General features: G+C 36.5%; 1 protein-coding gene across 1 annotated transcript in view; it reads left to right on the top strand.

The window, feature by feature from the left end:
- The window catches only part of LOC150084063 (transmembrane protein 130-like), a 97,861-nt gene extending 82,534 nt beyond the window's left edge, over positions 1-15,327 (top strand). The window contains exon 6 of the mRNA XM_090375010.1: positions 14,509-15,327. Within this exon, the coding sequence (XP_090231136.1) occupies positions 14,509-14,810 (302 nt within the window). The 3' untranslated portion in view covers positions 14,811-15,327. The remainder of the gene's footprint in view (positions 1-14,508) is intronic.
- Positions 15,328-15,605: the final 278 nt, after the last annotated feature.

The following is a 15,605-nucleotide window of genomic DNA, read 5'->3' as shown; positions in this document are numbered from 1 at the left end:
TATCTAATGCTTATATCATACGGACTGACTCAGTATATTTATCTATCTGATATGCCATCTTGAATCTACAGGGTGTTCACAAAAGATTATCACAATAATTCCATAATAAATAAAGGTGGACATATCTAAATTTCATCATTAAATGAATAAATGCTATTGGGCTTCAAAATTAGCTCAATAAACGTCCACATATTTCTTCATTGTAGAGTGCTAAGATGGGATTTTACCTATGTCCATAGTCTTCAGCAGCTCTGGGGTTAACAGTTGCAGAGGTATTTGTGAACCTTTTCCTTCAGACTTGTTAAGTCTGGTAACAATAGTGCAGAATACAATGCCCTTAACACAAGCCTACAAAAATTCACTGGGTAATCTAGACTAAGAATGAAGTGGACAAATGTGCCAAAGTCTCATAATTTCACAGAGCATAAGTTTATCTTGGGCATAAGCTTCAAGTACAAGAACTGTCAATAACTGTTAGAATACCAAAAACTACTCTGTTGAAATATGACATTGTATAACTTGCATAAAGCTTTTGCCACTCCCCAGACAGCTGTACCATTTTGCTGATTGGCACTGGCAGTGTGAAGGGCATGGGTTATTGCCAGGGTCTCAACCAAAATTTTAAAGTCATTCAGCCTAGATATTTCAGGAATCAGCAGCCAGAGAGAGAGAGAGAGAGAGAGACCAGTACAGAACCTTGCATTTTTAGTTGTTTTAAAATATTACACTACAATGTGAAATTACTATATCTACTAAACCATGAAAAAACCGTTAATTTCTTACACTGAACACTTGCTTTCAAAAGAATCCTCATTTACAGAGAAATCACATAAGTTTTTTAAATTTTTTTTTTTTTTTTTTTGAAAACCCCAAACACAATAGGTATTAAAACATGTAGTACTTAGTACCGTGCTTGGGTTAGAGCTTGAGAAGACGAAAGAAGCTGTTTGTTGATATTAGACTTGAACTTCTGTAGACTAATTTTCAGGAAATATGTATGGCATATTTCGGCAGTTGAATGAATAAACGAGGAAGATGAAAAGTTGGTTCTGTGAGTTTGAAGTTGGACAGTAAATGATGTTGGCTAGTGGTGGCACGTGTTTGGACTGTTTTGAAAGAGCGAGCGGGAATTATAGAAGCCAATTCAGAATAACAGTGACCATGGAAGTATCTGTAGAAAGGGCATGCAACAGAAACAGTACATCTGTGAGACAGCGAGTGGAGAGACTCTGTTAGAAATGAGTCATTAATTAACCTAACTGCCCTCTTCTGAATGGAATCTAGAAGCCTGAGAGAGGTTTTGGGGGCACTGCCCTAGATGTGGGAACAATATTCCATGGTAGGGCTGATTTGTGATTTGTACAGAGTGAACAGCTGTTTGGAAGAAAAGTAATGCCAAGAGAAAAAGAGAAAAACTAAGTTTTTTAGATGCAGAGGAAGCAATATTTGTAATGTGCTTGTTCCAAGAAAGATTAGAAGTCAGGGTAATCTCCAAAAGAGATATATCATCTTGCCTAGAAATTGGAGTATCACCAAAGTATCACTTTTTGCGAGACATTAGACAGGACTGGGTTTTAAAAGGGTTGAAATCAACTAAGTTGTCTTTGCCCTACTGGAGAATTACCTAGAGATCGGCATTTAAGGAATTGGTAGCGAATATTCGAGAAGTTGAAGCTGATTGAGAAGGGTGAGATTTCTCAAACTGGAAAGTGGAATGCAATGTGCTATCATCAGCAAAACTATGGATAGGATTTCCAGTCAGTGGAAGGTCATTAATATACAAAAGGAAAAGAGTGGGGGAAAGAACTGAACCTGGGGAACACCAGCATTAGTGGAGAAGTTAGAAGACTGAGAGCCATCTACCATCACCCTCAGTGAGCAATCAGAGAGAAAACTGAATAACCAATTACAAAAAAAAAATTGGCAAACCATAAGTTGGAAGCATGTTTAGAAGACGCAATCGAAAGCGCAATTTCGATTCCAAACGCAATTGAAAGCCTTTGAGATGTCGGGAGCAACTGCTTGTTTCACCGAACCTTTCCATAAATGAGTAGAATAGCATTGTTGCATTTACTTCTTTCTTTACACTGAAAAGTTAGCTTGTTCTGTCGTGTGTGTGTGGGTGTGTAGCTTATTTGTGTGCGCTCTTCAGTTAATAGTTTCCTTTTCACTAGACAAAAATCCAAATTTCTTGGAGACAAAAACCTTGTAACTCTCACCCAAAACTGACAAATTGAACCACATTATTAAAAAACCCTACAACAATTCAAAGGACAGCAATCCACCGACAGTCAGCTGAACAGAAGTTATTCATATTAACCAGAAAAATCAAGCTGGTGTTATTGCAGGATCAAACCCAAGAAAACAACAACTAAGGCTTCTTCCCATCTGCATTGGCAGGAGCCGAAGTGGACACCCACCTATGAAGGAAACGGAGTACAGGTAACCCTTGTATAAGAAGGTTATTAGGTTCCAGTAAAATGTCATGTTGAGTGAAACTGTGTTATACAGGACTAAGGAAAAGTACAAAAAAGGGGTTACATTCCAAAAGCTAACAGAAATACACTATTTCGTTAAAAAATGTTAACAAAACAAAAATACACCATTCTAGATTTCGTGTATCTTCTGCTCTCTTTAAAAAATCAGTAATCTGGGTTTGTTTGCTTTTGCTTGATAAATATTTGTGAATTTCATCGTATGGAACTAAGCATTTTTGAAGCTTCCTTTTGAACTTTGGGCTCCTTTCATTCAAGAATCTGCATTTAAAAAATAAGAATCTCATTGCTTGGCTAACTTTATGCCTTCCCCTATGCTTTTTAGTGTAAAATTTGGAAGTTTAGAATTTTCATCTGAATTGATTTGATTTTACCTCCAATGCCATTTGCACAAAATCCGCTATGCCGGTATCTTTTTCTACCAGTAATTCTTGAATGTCTTCAGTAATCATATCTTTTTTTATTTTTTTAGGAGCATCGGCAACTAAGGCCATGTTACTCTGTGTGTTGTATATTGTCTATAAATTGCATGTGTCCTGAGGTCGATTTTCTGTTTTGCTGGGCGCGAGTTTGCAGGAGAAAAAACCATGTTACCTTGCCTCAGCCCGATTAACTCAGCCACATTGTGAAAAATACCCATAAAAATTCCTCCCTTCATCAAAGGGATTTGAACACGGGTCTTTTACGGCCGGTGTGGGGAAGAGAACAATTCTACGAACTGTGCTACCCACGAGGGCTTCAGTAGTCATACCACCAAAACCTTCTCCTCATACCGATGTAGCAAGTTCTACTATCGCACTGATTCTGTTTTCTGCCTGTTCGATCATATTTCTTGAATGAACTGGCTCTGGCCATACATTTTCCACACGCATTTAATATTGGCGGTTTTACTTCTTTCAGCGATAAAGCTATGATTCTGATACAGTCCACAATTGAGAAATGTATCCATGCCTCCATTACTTCAATAGATTCAGAATCAATTTTTTCCAAAATCCATTGTAACGATTTTCTGATGGAATGAGTTTTAAAGGTGGATATAATGCCTTGATCTAATGGCTGAATGAAAGAAGTTGTATTAACCCACTACAAATGTGGCGGTAGGAACATAACTTCAACGTTTGGATGACTTAATATTTTGGTTGGCCTGCTGTGCTATCCAATAGTAATAAAACTTTGAAATCTAGATTTTTCCACAAGTTCAACAGCTACAAGTTCAATATCACAGAACGTAACAAGGGAGTTTCCCAACAAAATAAAATACAGGGATTTCTCAATAATATTTTTTTACTAGCGAGTCAACAGAGGGGATTCAAAAACAGTGGAAACATTGAAAAATTACATCCAACGTAATAGCAGGGTTTCCGCCACACAAAAGCTCAAAAATACCCTTTTTTACCGAAATTCTATAACCGTGTTATATAAGTACTGTGTTGTGCGAGGATTTCCGCAATTTATCAATCGTGTTAGAGCGCAACTGTGTTGTAGAAGTACCGTGTTACACGGGGGTTGCCTGTACCAACATTCTGTCCACTTTTGCAAAGAAATTTCTGTTTCTATATAAAAAATAACATACTATTCCATGTAAATAAAATGGTACAGTCCACCAATTCGTCCATTATTCAATCTTAATTCTTCCAATTGCAAAAGAATGTTCCTTCTCACAAAAACTAAATATGCAAAATTTTGAAAGGCAACAAAATTTTCCCTTGTTTTAATAAGTAATGGCTCAATCCCATGCACTAGACGAGTTACATTATCAACATTATTCAGTAAATCCAAACATAAATCAGCATTTTCCAAACGATTAAAAACATGTTCCTGTGTTTCTAGATCACTATGTGTACAGTTGCATCTTTCTACAATTCCAAGACTATTCAGTTTAGCAAAAAAATTATCTGTGGCCCGTTAATAAGAATGTACAATGTAGATTAGGTACTACCCAGATCAGTTTAGTATAATTTATACCATTTTACCGAACAATTCCATCTGCTTTGCCATTTTTATAAAAGGAGCTCCCAAATCCTCTTCATTTCTTAAGTCATTTAAAGTATTAATTTCAATGCCCAGCAACTCAGATTTTATACCTCTTTTCAAACAAAAGAACAGGCCTCTAAATACTAACTGTAAATCAAATGGCATCTTGCCAACTAACACTTGCAAAACTTCTGCGGGCCAGAACCATTTTGAGTAACATAACTCGATGTATAGAATAAAGCTTTCTGATGTTGCTTACATTGATTGCATGGCCAATCCAGGTTGATTCACCATAAATAACAATTGGCAGAAAAATACAGTTATAAATCAAGTAGTGCTTTTCCCTTTATACCCCATTCGACCCACAATATTCTTGAGATCATTTCAATATATTTCTTCACCTTCTCTGATATATAGGTAATATGCAAGATAAAGTTCAAGCCACTAGCAATACATATTCCCAAATATTTAATCATTAACCTGCTGTAAGGAAATACCATTTAAGTAACATACCCAGATCTACTAAGAGATCTACTAAGAGCCAATTTACCCTTTAACATCATGATTTTAGTTTTGGATGTGGAGATTTTCAACCTGTGTAAACTACCGCTTCCATAACTCTTTCAATATGCGATCAGATCTCATTTCAAGCTCCTTTCTGGAATTTCTGTGCACAAGTATTACCATATCATCTGGCAACAAGAGGAAGCAATACTGTTGATCTGGTTATCACCAGTGATTCTACATGCATTAAGAATCTGCAGATAAAAGACCCACTTGGTAGCAGTGATCACAGTGTACCAATGTGGAATTTTATTTGCCATATAGTGCAAAGAAGCCAAAGACTTTTATTTGCCATATAGTGCAAAGACTTTTACTGCACTGGCAAAAAAAAAAAAACTGCAACCAACTACATAAGAAAACAAATTATATGCTTCCATCCTCACACAGGTAAGTATCCAGTTGACTTTTGAATTTATTCAAACTGTCAGCCTAAACTACCTGCGAGAGCAACTTGTTCCAGCTATCAACGACTTTCTGGCTAAAAGAAAATTTCCTACAATCTAATCTAAAGCATGTCAACAACTTGCTAGCTAAAAGAAAATTTCTTACAATCTAATCTAAAGCCCTGTAATTTGAATTTATAACCCCTAGTTCTGGAATTCTTTAGAACAGTGATAATTCCACCTTCATTCATTTTACCGATCCCTCTCAGAACCTTACAAACCTCAATCAGGTGACCTCTGAGGTGCCTGGTTGCCAAGCTCTGTAGCCCATATAATTGGAGTCTTTCCTCATATGGTCTCTCTTCTGCCAATCTCACCATTCGAGTTTCCCATCTTTGGACCCTTTCAAGAAGCTTGATGTCTTTTTTCAGATGAGGTCGTCATACTTGAACACAGTATTCCAAATGTGGTCACACAATTGCCTTATACAATGGGAGATGACCTCCCTATCTCTACAGGACAGCATTTGATAAATTGTTGATAGGACATCATGGTTTTTCCTGGCTGCCTGTTTATCCTGTTCAGAAAACTTTGTTGTTCCATATTTTTAACTCCCAGAACCCTTTCCTCCTCCGCTGTTTTTAATTCAACCCCACCAAGTGTATAATTTATTTGTGGGTTGCTATTCCCCAAGTGTGAGACATTGCATTTAGCAGCATTAAAACATAACTGCCACTTCTCTGACCATCTTTGAAGTCTGTTCAAGTCATCCTGAAGGAGCGCTGCTTGGCACTGATCACTAACAACTCTGCCAATCTTTACATCATCTGCAAATTTTGACATCACGCCTTCTATCCCTTCATCGATGTCATTTATGAAAATGAGAAACAACAGTGGTGCGAGAACCGATCCTCAAGGGATCCCACTCTTGAAATTACCCAATCTGAAGAATATCCATTAATCATATCCTTCTGCTCTGCAGCCACACAACCTGTTCAAGCTTATACAGTAACCTCTCATGAGGGACAGAGTCAAATGCTTTGCTAAAATCTAAATAAACTATATTGAAATTATTTCCTAAATCTAGCTCATGAGTAACTGTGAAAACAGCCTACTAAGTTAGGTAAGCATGATTTACCCTTAACAAAGCCATGTTGTTTGTCCTTCAGAATACCATATCTACCTAAATGTTCCTAGATTGCACTCTTAATCACTGCCTCTAAGATTTTTCCTACCAGTGAAGTCAGACTAACTGGTCTGTAGTTACCAACTTCACTCCTGGAATCACTTTTATGTATTGGAGATACATTGGCACTTCTCCAACCCAAAGGAATCTCCCCTGATCCCAAAGATGCACTCATTAACTTGAATGGTTCACTATGCTCCCTTAGAACTACAAACTTGCCTTTATGTTCAAAGTTTTTCTAATTAACAATCCTGTAATTTACGACATCACCAATTTCATATGGCTCAGCCTCACTTGCACAGCTTCTTCTCAGCATTAAAAGTTTTTCATCAGTAAAGACAGATGCAAAGTACCTGTTCAATTCATCCGCAACATCAGCAGGTTTTGTCTAAGACTTTCCCACACCCAGTGCACAAGGGTCCAATCTGATTTGCTTTCTTCTTTGTTGTCTTCACATACATGAAAAAATTCTTATCCTCATTCTTTGCTCTCTTGGCCAATGCTTTCTCATACTCAGCCTCCCTTGATCTTTATTTGTGGTACTATTACAGATCAACTTGTACCTGTTATAAGCTTTAGTGCTTTTCATCGCTCTATAACTGTCCCATGCTATCTTTTTTCTGCTCTATTTGACCAGCCAGCTCCACATTCATCCATTTTGGCATCCTTCTCCTCCTCCTGCAATATTTTCTTAAAGGTATGTATGTGTTTATGGCTTCTCTGATTTTTGCTTTAAAAGTATTCCATGATTCAAATGTATTCGCCATCCTTCTGCAATTTGCCCATTCACAGATACCATATAGTGCTTTAAACTGTGAAAGTCCCCTCTTCTGAAATTAAAAACCATGCCTTTACCTTTAACTACTGCAACATCTAACTTCATCTTTCGACTGACGATTGTGTGATTACTTCCTGACAATGGTTACTGTACTTTAAGCCCTGTGATTTCATCTGAATCATTAGTAATGACGAGATCAAGAATATTCTCACACCTAGTACTCTCTCTAACATGCAGGTACAAATAATAATCATATAGCTTATTTAAAACAGTTTTTCGCCATTGTGAGTGTCCTCCAACTTCCAATCAGTCTGGGGCAGATTAAAGTCACCCAGAATAAAACATTTTTGCTTGCTTGCCCATTCTGTTTACATGTAAAGACTCATCATATTCTTCACAATCTTCTGGTCTGTAGGTTACTCCCACTCTCATTGTTCCTTTGCTTCCAACTAACTCACCACACATATTCGATGCTGGCAGATGTAACTTCAGACTCGTCAAAAGCTCATTTTGAACTCGGGCTGCTTTTGATAAGAAGCATGACACCTTCACCTTTTCTATATTCCCTATCTTTCCTAAATACATTATGCATACCATAGTGGGACTGGTCACACCGAATTTCCTGGTGGCACCACATTTCTGTTAGCCTTACATCAGCATTAGTTGTCCTGACCAGTAGTTCAAGTTCGGCCATTTTATTGACAACACTTGACATTATACACAGTTTCCCAATGTTTGTAAGCGCTGAGCATCATAGAGTGTGATGCTCTTTTCCACTCAGTTGACAAATATCAATCCCAGGCATTCCACATTGTGAAAGTGCAGCGACTCTATCCACTGCTATGTTCACAAGGGGATAGCTGTTGTGGTATTGACAGGCAGAGATGACATTACCAGCACCTATTTTTTTTTTTTTTTTTTTTTGTAAAAAAAATAGGTGCTGGTACTCGTTCTTTGCTATCAGTAAAAATTTTAAATTAAAAGGATATTAAAAGTAAACTAAAAAATTATTTTCTGATATTGTTACTTCACTAGTAATGTTTATGGAACAAGAACGACAAATTAAGTATTTAACACAACAGTTTATTAAGCATAAATTTATTATACAAGTATATAAAAAAATAAGTAAAAATATAAATAAAAATAATTTCATAATAAGTTTTTATAGAAAATTCCAAATTTTTATCCGACACACACTAAGATGACTTTTTTTTTATTACTGTTTGTCTGTTACTGAATTGCACTTCTAAAGCAGCCATGAATCGACATATTTTGCTGGATCAAAGCATGTCAGCATTGGGCCTACAATTTTAAGAAATACAGGTAGTTCTTGTCTTTACAAGTTAATTCGTTCCTAGCATGCACTCTTAAACCGGGAATTTATTTCCCATAGACATAAGGTTAAAAATAGGTGTTATGTTCTCAACAGTGAAATTAGTTAGCTAATTAGTTTGTTTAAACAATGATTGATTTATTGAAAGAAATGAAAATGTAGCCTGTGAAATCAAGCAAATAATAATAGAGAAATTATTTACAACTTACAAATGTTAAAGAATGTTTATTCTTCATCATCATCGACTAAATGCACACTCATTGATCACTAATTATTGACTCGGCACTCGTTGGTTTGTTGCACAAGGAGTCATCTTCAGAAAGGTTTCAAGAGGAGTTTGTTTCCAAGATAATCTTCTCTTTTAATTATAAATTTCACGATTGCGTGCATAAGCAATTTTTAACGGCACACACAAATTGCAACTAACACGATTCGCATGGAGTAACAAGTTTACGAAGCTTAAAAAAAGGAATGAAGAGAAGATTCTGAAAACTTATTAATGTTTTTTATACGATTGAAGATTTCAGTAGTAGTAGTGGCATGTGATACAAGAAAGCAGTGTATAAGCTTTTTTTTTTTTTTTTTTTTTTTTTATGAAAACCCCAAACACGAAAGGTATCAAAACCTATACTACTTAGTACCGTGCATGGGTTGAAGGAGAAGTATGGGGGGAGGGGGATGCCGGAAACTTTGCTATAGAGACTAAACATGGGTTTCACCACTTCAAGCCTCCAATAAGCAAAGTGGTGGTATTTCACCGGTTGATGAAAATCATCTACCACCTATGCAGCATCAGCCAAAAAAATCAAACCATTCCTTCTTAGTATTTGTCCAGTTCCTCCTTAAATTTATTTAACCTATCAACTTCCACAACGACAGATGGAAGTTTGTTCCAGCAATTAACGACCCATTGGCTAAAGACAAATTTCCGCATATCTATTCTACATCTGTCTTTCCTTAATTTGAATTTATGCCCCCTTACGTTTGTAATCTGAACAAGGGGATGAACCCCATCAGAATTCAGTGTACTCAACCCATTCAAGGCCTTATACACCTCAATCAGATCACCGTGCAGGTGCCTAGTCTCCAGCCATTGCAAATTGCAGAACTTAAGCCTCTCTTGGTAAGAGGGTCCCTTCATTCTCCTCACCAATCTTGTTGCCCTTCTCTGTACACGCTCAAGCAAATCTACATCCTTCCTAAAATGAGGCCTCCAGACCTGTACGCAGTACTCAAGGCGTGGCCTGACCATTGCCTTATACAGAGGGACAATCACCTCCTTTTCTCTGCTAGCAAAATTCCTATATATCATTGACAAAACCCCACGACATGCCCTGGCAGCCTGTCTGCATTGCTCAGAAAACTTCATATCTGACTGCACAATTACTCCCAGGTCTTTTTCATTTTCTACCACCTTAAGTGTAGTACCACACAGTTGGTATGTTTCTCTGGGGTTACTTCTACCCATATGCAGTACTTACTTTGCATTTGTCAAGGTTAAATTTCAGTTGCCACTTCTCAGCCCATCTGCCCAAATTTTCTAGATCCTGTTGCAGTAGCACACTGCCATTACTGTCATTAACAACCCTGCCAACCTTTGTATCATCTGCAAACTTCGACACGAAGCCTGATATACCTTCATCAATATCATTGATAAATATACAAAACAATAGTGGACCCAACACCGAACCCTGTGGGACTCCACTAATAACATTAGTCCACGAAGAGCAGCACCCATTGATTACCACCCTTTGTCTTCTCCCACTCAACCATCCTTTTATCCATTGTAGCAATTTACCCATAATATTATTCTGCTCCAATTTGCACAGTAGTCTTCCATGCGCAACAGTGTCAAAAGCTTTCCTGAAATCCAAGTACAGTCGGTCCTCGTATAACACGTGTTTACATTACACGAATTCGATCATACACGATTTATAAATAGGGGAACGATATCTTCTATAACACGAACCGAATTCGCTTATGCACGATTCGCCTTTGTGTTTACAAGAAATGGCAGTCGAACGCGGAATCACCCCAACCAAACGCAACACAATAGGAATGAAGAAGATTCTGAAAATGTATTTGTGTTTTATATCAGTGAAGGGCAAACACATTTCACCATAAAACCGTAAAAACCAACACAATTCCAGCTATCGATATAATCGCAAATGCAATTAGATGGAGTTTACTACCAGTTTACAACAGATTCCACTAGCAGAAACGAAACTGGAAATTGTTTTTATTGTTTTATGGTAGTAACCCCCAGAAATGTGCTTTAGTAAAATGTGGGGTGTTAATTAATAGTGTATCTCGGCCTTTACGGTGTTGTTTATTCAGTTGCTATACAGCTTTGTTTATGTGTATCAAGCGTGCCTCCTCATTTTGTAATTGCGCTTTATTCCCTAAAAATGAGTAAAATACTTAAAAGGTGTGAAAAGGAAGAGTCCTGGCGAAGACACTGCAGATTCAGAGAGAGAAAAAAAAAAAGCAATATCGATAAACAGAGGTGGACTGGGTCAAAAATTCTTACCAGGGAAAATTTATAGTGGCCTCATACTACGGTTTATGGCCAAAATCACACCGGCCTCCGGCCCACCAGGATTTCCCGGGTAAGGCTTATGGCCAGTCTGCCTCTGTCGATAGAGAAAAAAATATGAAATTGCGAAATGCTTTGAGCGAAATGAAAGACCATGTGATATTGCACGTGCTACAGACCTAAATGAGGCAACGCCGAGAATTACAAAGAATGCGGAGAAAATAAAAACAACTTTCATAGCGGGAACAACTCAAAGTGTAATTAAAATCCATTAGATTAAGATACAAAGAATTGGAAGAGATGGAATGGCTGTTATCTGTTTGGATAGAAAATCAAACAAAAAACAAGTTTGCTTACGATAGAAGCAAAAGCATTAGCAATATTTTATTACGACTTACGTATTATAAAATACGTAACCACATCCTAATAATAACCAATCAAATTTGTCAGACAACACTTTCCCTTAACAAACTCATGCTGCATCTTGTTTAGATGATACTGCAATGCATCTTTAACCAGTGACTCCATTATTTTACCAGGAACAGAAGTTAAACTATAACTGGTCTTTAATTATTCTTGTCATTCTTCGATCCCCCTTTGTGAATTGGGAAAACATTTGCACATCTCCAGTCTGTGTGGACCTCCCCTGAGTCCAAGGATGCTCTGATAATTATGGCTAAGGGTTTGCTTGGTTCCTTTGCCGCCTCCCTTAATATATCTGGATAGATCCCATCCACCCTAGGTGCCTTATGTTTAACTTCAACAATTTCTCCTCCACTTTGCTTTCAATTATTACAAAATCATTAAGCACCCTGCTACAATTTGATGACCTTCTGGCATTTTCCTTTCTTAATAACTCCTCATGTATGAATGTAGATGCAAAATACTCATTCAGTTTGTTTGCTATCTGAGCAGGATCATCAACAGTCGAACCATGATATCAAGTGGACCAATCAGATTCATCCCCTTCCTTTTAGAGTTTATATAAATAAAGAAATCCTTGCTATTTTTCTTAGCATCCTTTGCCCAAGATTTCTCATAATCTGCCTTCACCTGGCTAACCTCCTTTGTGACTTGATTACAGACTAGCTTATATCTGCCATAGGCTTCTGTGTCGCCTGATAATTTATATGCATCCCATGCATTTTTCTTCTATGTCACGAGTCTCATTAGTTCATTTGATAATCATTTAGGCCTAAACCTTGAACAATATTTCTTAATAGGTATGAAACTTTTTCTAGCTTCACGATTAATTCCACGATTAGTAAAGGGGAAGCACATTTCACAATAATAATAAAAATAGCCACACAGTTCCAGCTATCGGTATTTTTGTAAATGCAAGAAGATAAGAGTTTACTACCCGTTTATAATTGCTTACTGTAACAGAAAAGCCCAATAAACTGGAAAGTGCAAATTGTTTTTATTATTTTATGATCATGACCTCCAGAAATGTGCTTTAAAAAATATCACAAAGGCTTTTAAAATTGATTCTTATAGCAGATCATATAATAACGATGAAAGTGTAGTGCATTTTAATGATTTGAATTGGTAACTAATAGAATTTACAAACCACACTCAAGACCTTTTATATGGCCTTATGGTAACACTCGTGACCTTAAAAATGACATTTTAGACAGATAAATAGCTTAGTTATACAGCGAAAATTTCAACTTCCCAGATCTTGAAACGAATTACCAAAAAACGTGTTATTCGGTTCACATTGCGATATTTTAACGATTCGATGGTGTCTCTGGAACTGATTAATATCGTAAAGCGGGGTACACTGTATTGTTTAGCTGTGCATGTGGTTTGGAATGCAGTATTTATGAATGTTTAACATTCATATTTTTGATTTTGTTGATACTTGGGGGTAAAAAACTCAAAGCGAGAACTGCCTGTAGTAGTGAAGAAATTGTTTTTGTCATCAATGAAGCTCTGGTTGGGCTGATGATCAGATTCATTTGTGAAAATCCTCGTTTACATTTACTTGATGAAATTGGTATCATACTCAGAGCGTTCATCAAATGCTTCAATTCTTCCAAAACTGTCTTTTCAATTATATATTCCTGAAATCCACGAATTGTATTTCTTTCATTTAACTGAAGCCTAATTGACAATTTTCTATCTTCAAGCCAATGTTTCAATGTCTTTAAGCCAAGTATTCGGGCTGCCACTGCCAAATCAGCATTTTCGCTATCAAGCAGCCTACTTTCTACTGATTGTTTCAAAGTTCTGTAGGAAATTTCTGGATCGATTGGAGAATAATTTCTGTAATTTTTCCCATGAAGTGAAACTTTTTGAAATCTTAGATTTTCAGCAGATTTGGCTGCCTTTCTGTAAAATTGTCCTGGAACTGTTTCTCTTTCATGAAAAAGTTGTACAATTTTTATTTATTTTTTTTGTTCGCCCTTTACAGATTTATATTGCACTCCTGCAATTCCGTTTACGGAAAAATCTGCATAATGCACTTCCACAAAACAACAGATGATTATTTGTCAGGGTAAAAGAAAATCACTCTGTCCTAATTCTCGAACAGGGCACTTACGTTAGAAGCATTTGTCAAGGTTAAATTTCCAAGGACCAGAGCCCATTGTTCGCATCAGGAATACCCCTCGATCAGCTCACTGTTGACCAGCATGACTTCTTGGTATGTGGGACACGTGGTCGGATAGGTTTTACGAGTTCCACTAAGTTGTAGAATGGTAATCCTTTTAACTCTCTTAATTCGCGCAGCATGGTAATCCTTTTAACTCTCTTAATTCGTGCAGCAGCACTAATTGCCTAAATTGCCTGAAGGCCAAAAGTATGAACAGTGCGCACAGTCTCTCCTAATCAGTTTGTTATATGAAAATTTCATGATTATCAGTAACTTCTGAGTGATGGATGTTGCAGGTCTTCCATTGCATGAATCATCTTTGAATCTCTCCCTCCCTCATTTCAATTTTCCTGCCCACTTCTTAATCATGGATTAGGAATATATTCTCATGAATTGCCTTTGGTGTTAGTCCCTTTTTTTCTCAAATATTGGATGACTGCACAGTGACTGATGCACAGTCACTTGGGACAAAACTTTTCAAGCAATCCTTGTTTTTTTTTTTTTTTTTTTTTATTACCCTCATTTTTTGTGTGATAAAAATGAATAAAAATGTGTTATTCTGGTTTTTTGATTGTTACCTTTTATCTTTAATGCTGTTTATAAAAAATGTTTAAATTATATTTTTTATGAAGTTTCTTGCTAATTTTGTTATTTATTTTTCAGTATCTAATCAGCCACAGTTATCTGTAATAATTATTCCAGTTATCTGTAGTATTATGGCAGTTATCATCATTTCTGTTGGGGTTGCCATTTATATACGTAATAAAAACAGGTATTCTATTGAGGTTGCTGACTTTGACTTCCATGAATCAGAAGTGCCAGCAGCAAGAACTTTTTTTGAATGCTTATATGATTCTTTCAAAGGTTCACTACGTTGTGACCAGCATTCTAGTCAAAGTTTTTCAAAATCTTACACCTACTGTGATACCAATTCACCATTACTTCATTCCAGAACTACTGCTTGAAAACCTGTTGTAAAAGAAGAAATACTTATGTATATATCAAGTTAAAGACTGTGATTTCGGATACCGTTATTGTCACTTCATGTGCAGCAGTGTGTATAAGGGCTTATTCAATCATGGTTCATGAATAATACAATGCTGTAGTCATTGTTTTAGTAGAGTTAAAGTAATTGAATAAAAAAAAAAAAAAGTATAGTAGAACTAACCTACCTCTTCACCCTAGAGACGTTTTCCAGCATGTGTGTGTGTGTGTGTGTGGGTGTCTGTCTGTCTGTGTATTTATGTGTGCTTAATTTTATTTTTAAAGTCATCATTTTACAAATGCATATGTCAACTCGCTTTTTTATTACCTGTTTAAGAGCATTATGGCTTTACTTTGGGTAAACAAAAAAAAAAATTTTTCAATTAAACGATCTTTTTATCAATTTTAAAGACAAAAGATTATTGCCAATCATTTTCCAGGTTAGCTTTTTATTACCTTAAAGAACTTGAGAATGGCAGAAATGTTTTAGCATTCAAGCTAATGAATATGGTTGTAAGAAGCTTTGAAATGTCAATTTTTTTGTCAGTATAATTGTAAAAAAATTTATGCCATGTTGCAGTTCTTTTTGGAAATATTTGCATCTGTTTTGTAGATTCTTAGTTTGTAGAAGTTTTGCTGCTGCTGCTGTAGCAAGTCAAGCATGAGGATACAGAAGCATGTACATTTCAGTGGCCTTGGTTCAAACTCGTGTGATTACAAAACATGGCACTGCTCTTATATTCTCTGTCTTGTGAACTCCTCTGATCTTATGTGGT

The sequence above is a fragment of the Mastigoproctus giganteus genome, chromosome 6 (genome assembly GCF_048544385.1).
Source record: "Mastigoproctus giganteus isolate SK-2022 chromosome 6, ASM4854438v1, whole genome shotgun sequence".
NCBI classification, from domain to species: Eukaryota; Metazoa; Arthropoda; class Arachnida; order Uropygi; family Thelyphonidae; genus Mastigoproctus; species Mastigoproctus giganteus.
Note: the sequence above shows the minus strand (reverse complement) of the source record. Positions and strands in the feature narration are given on the sequence as shown.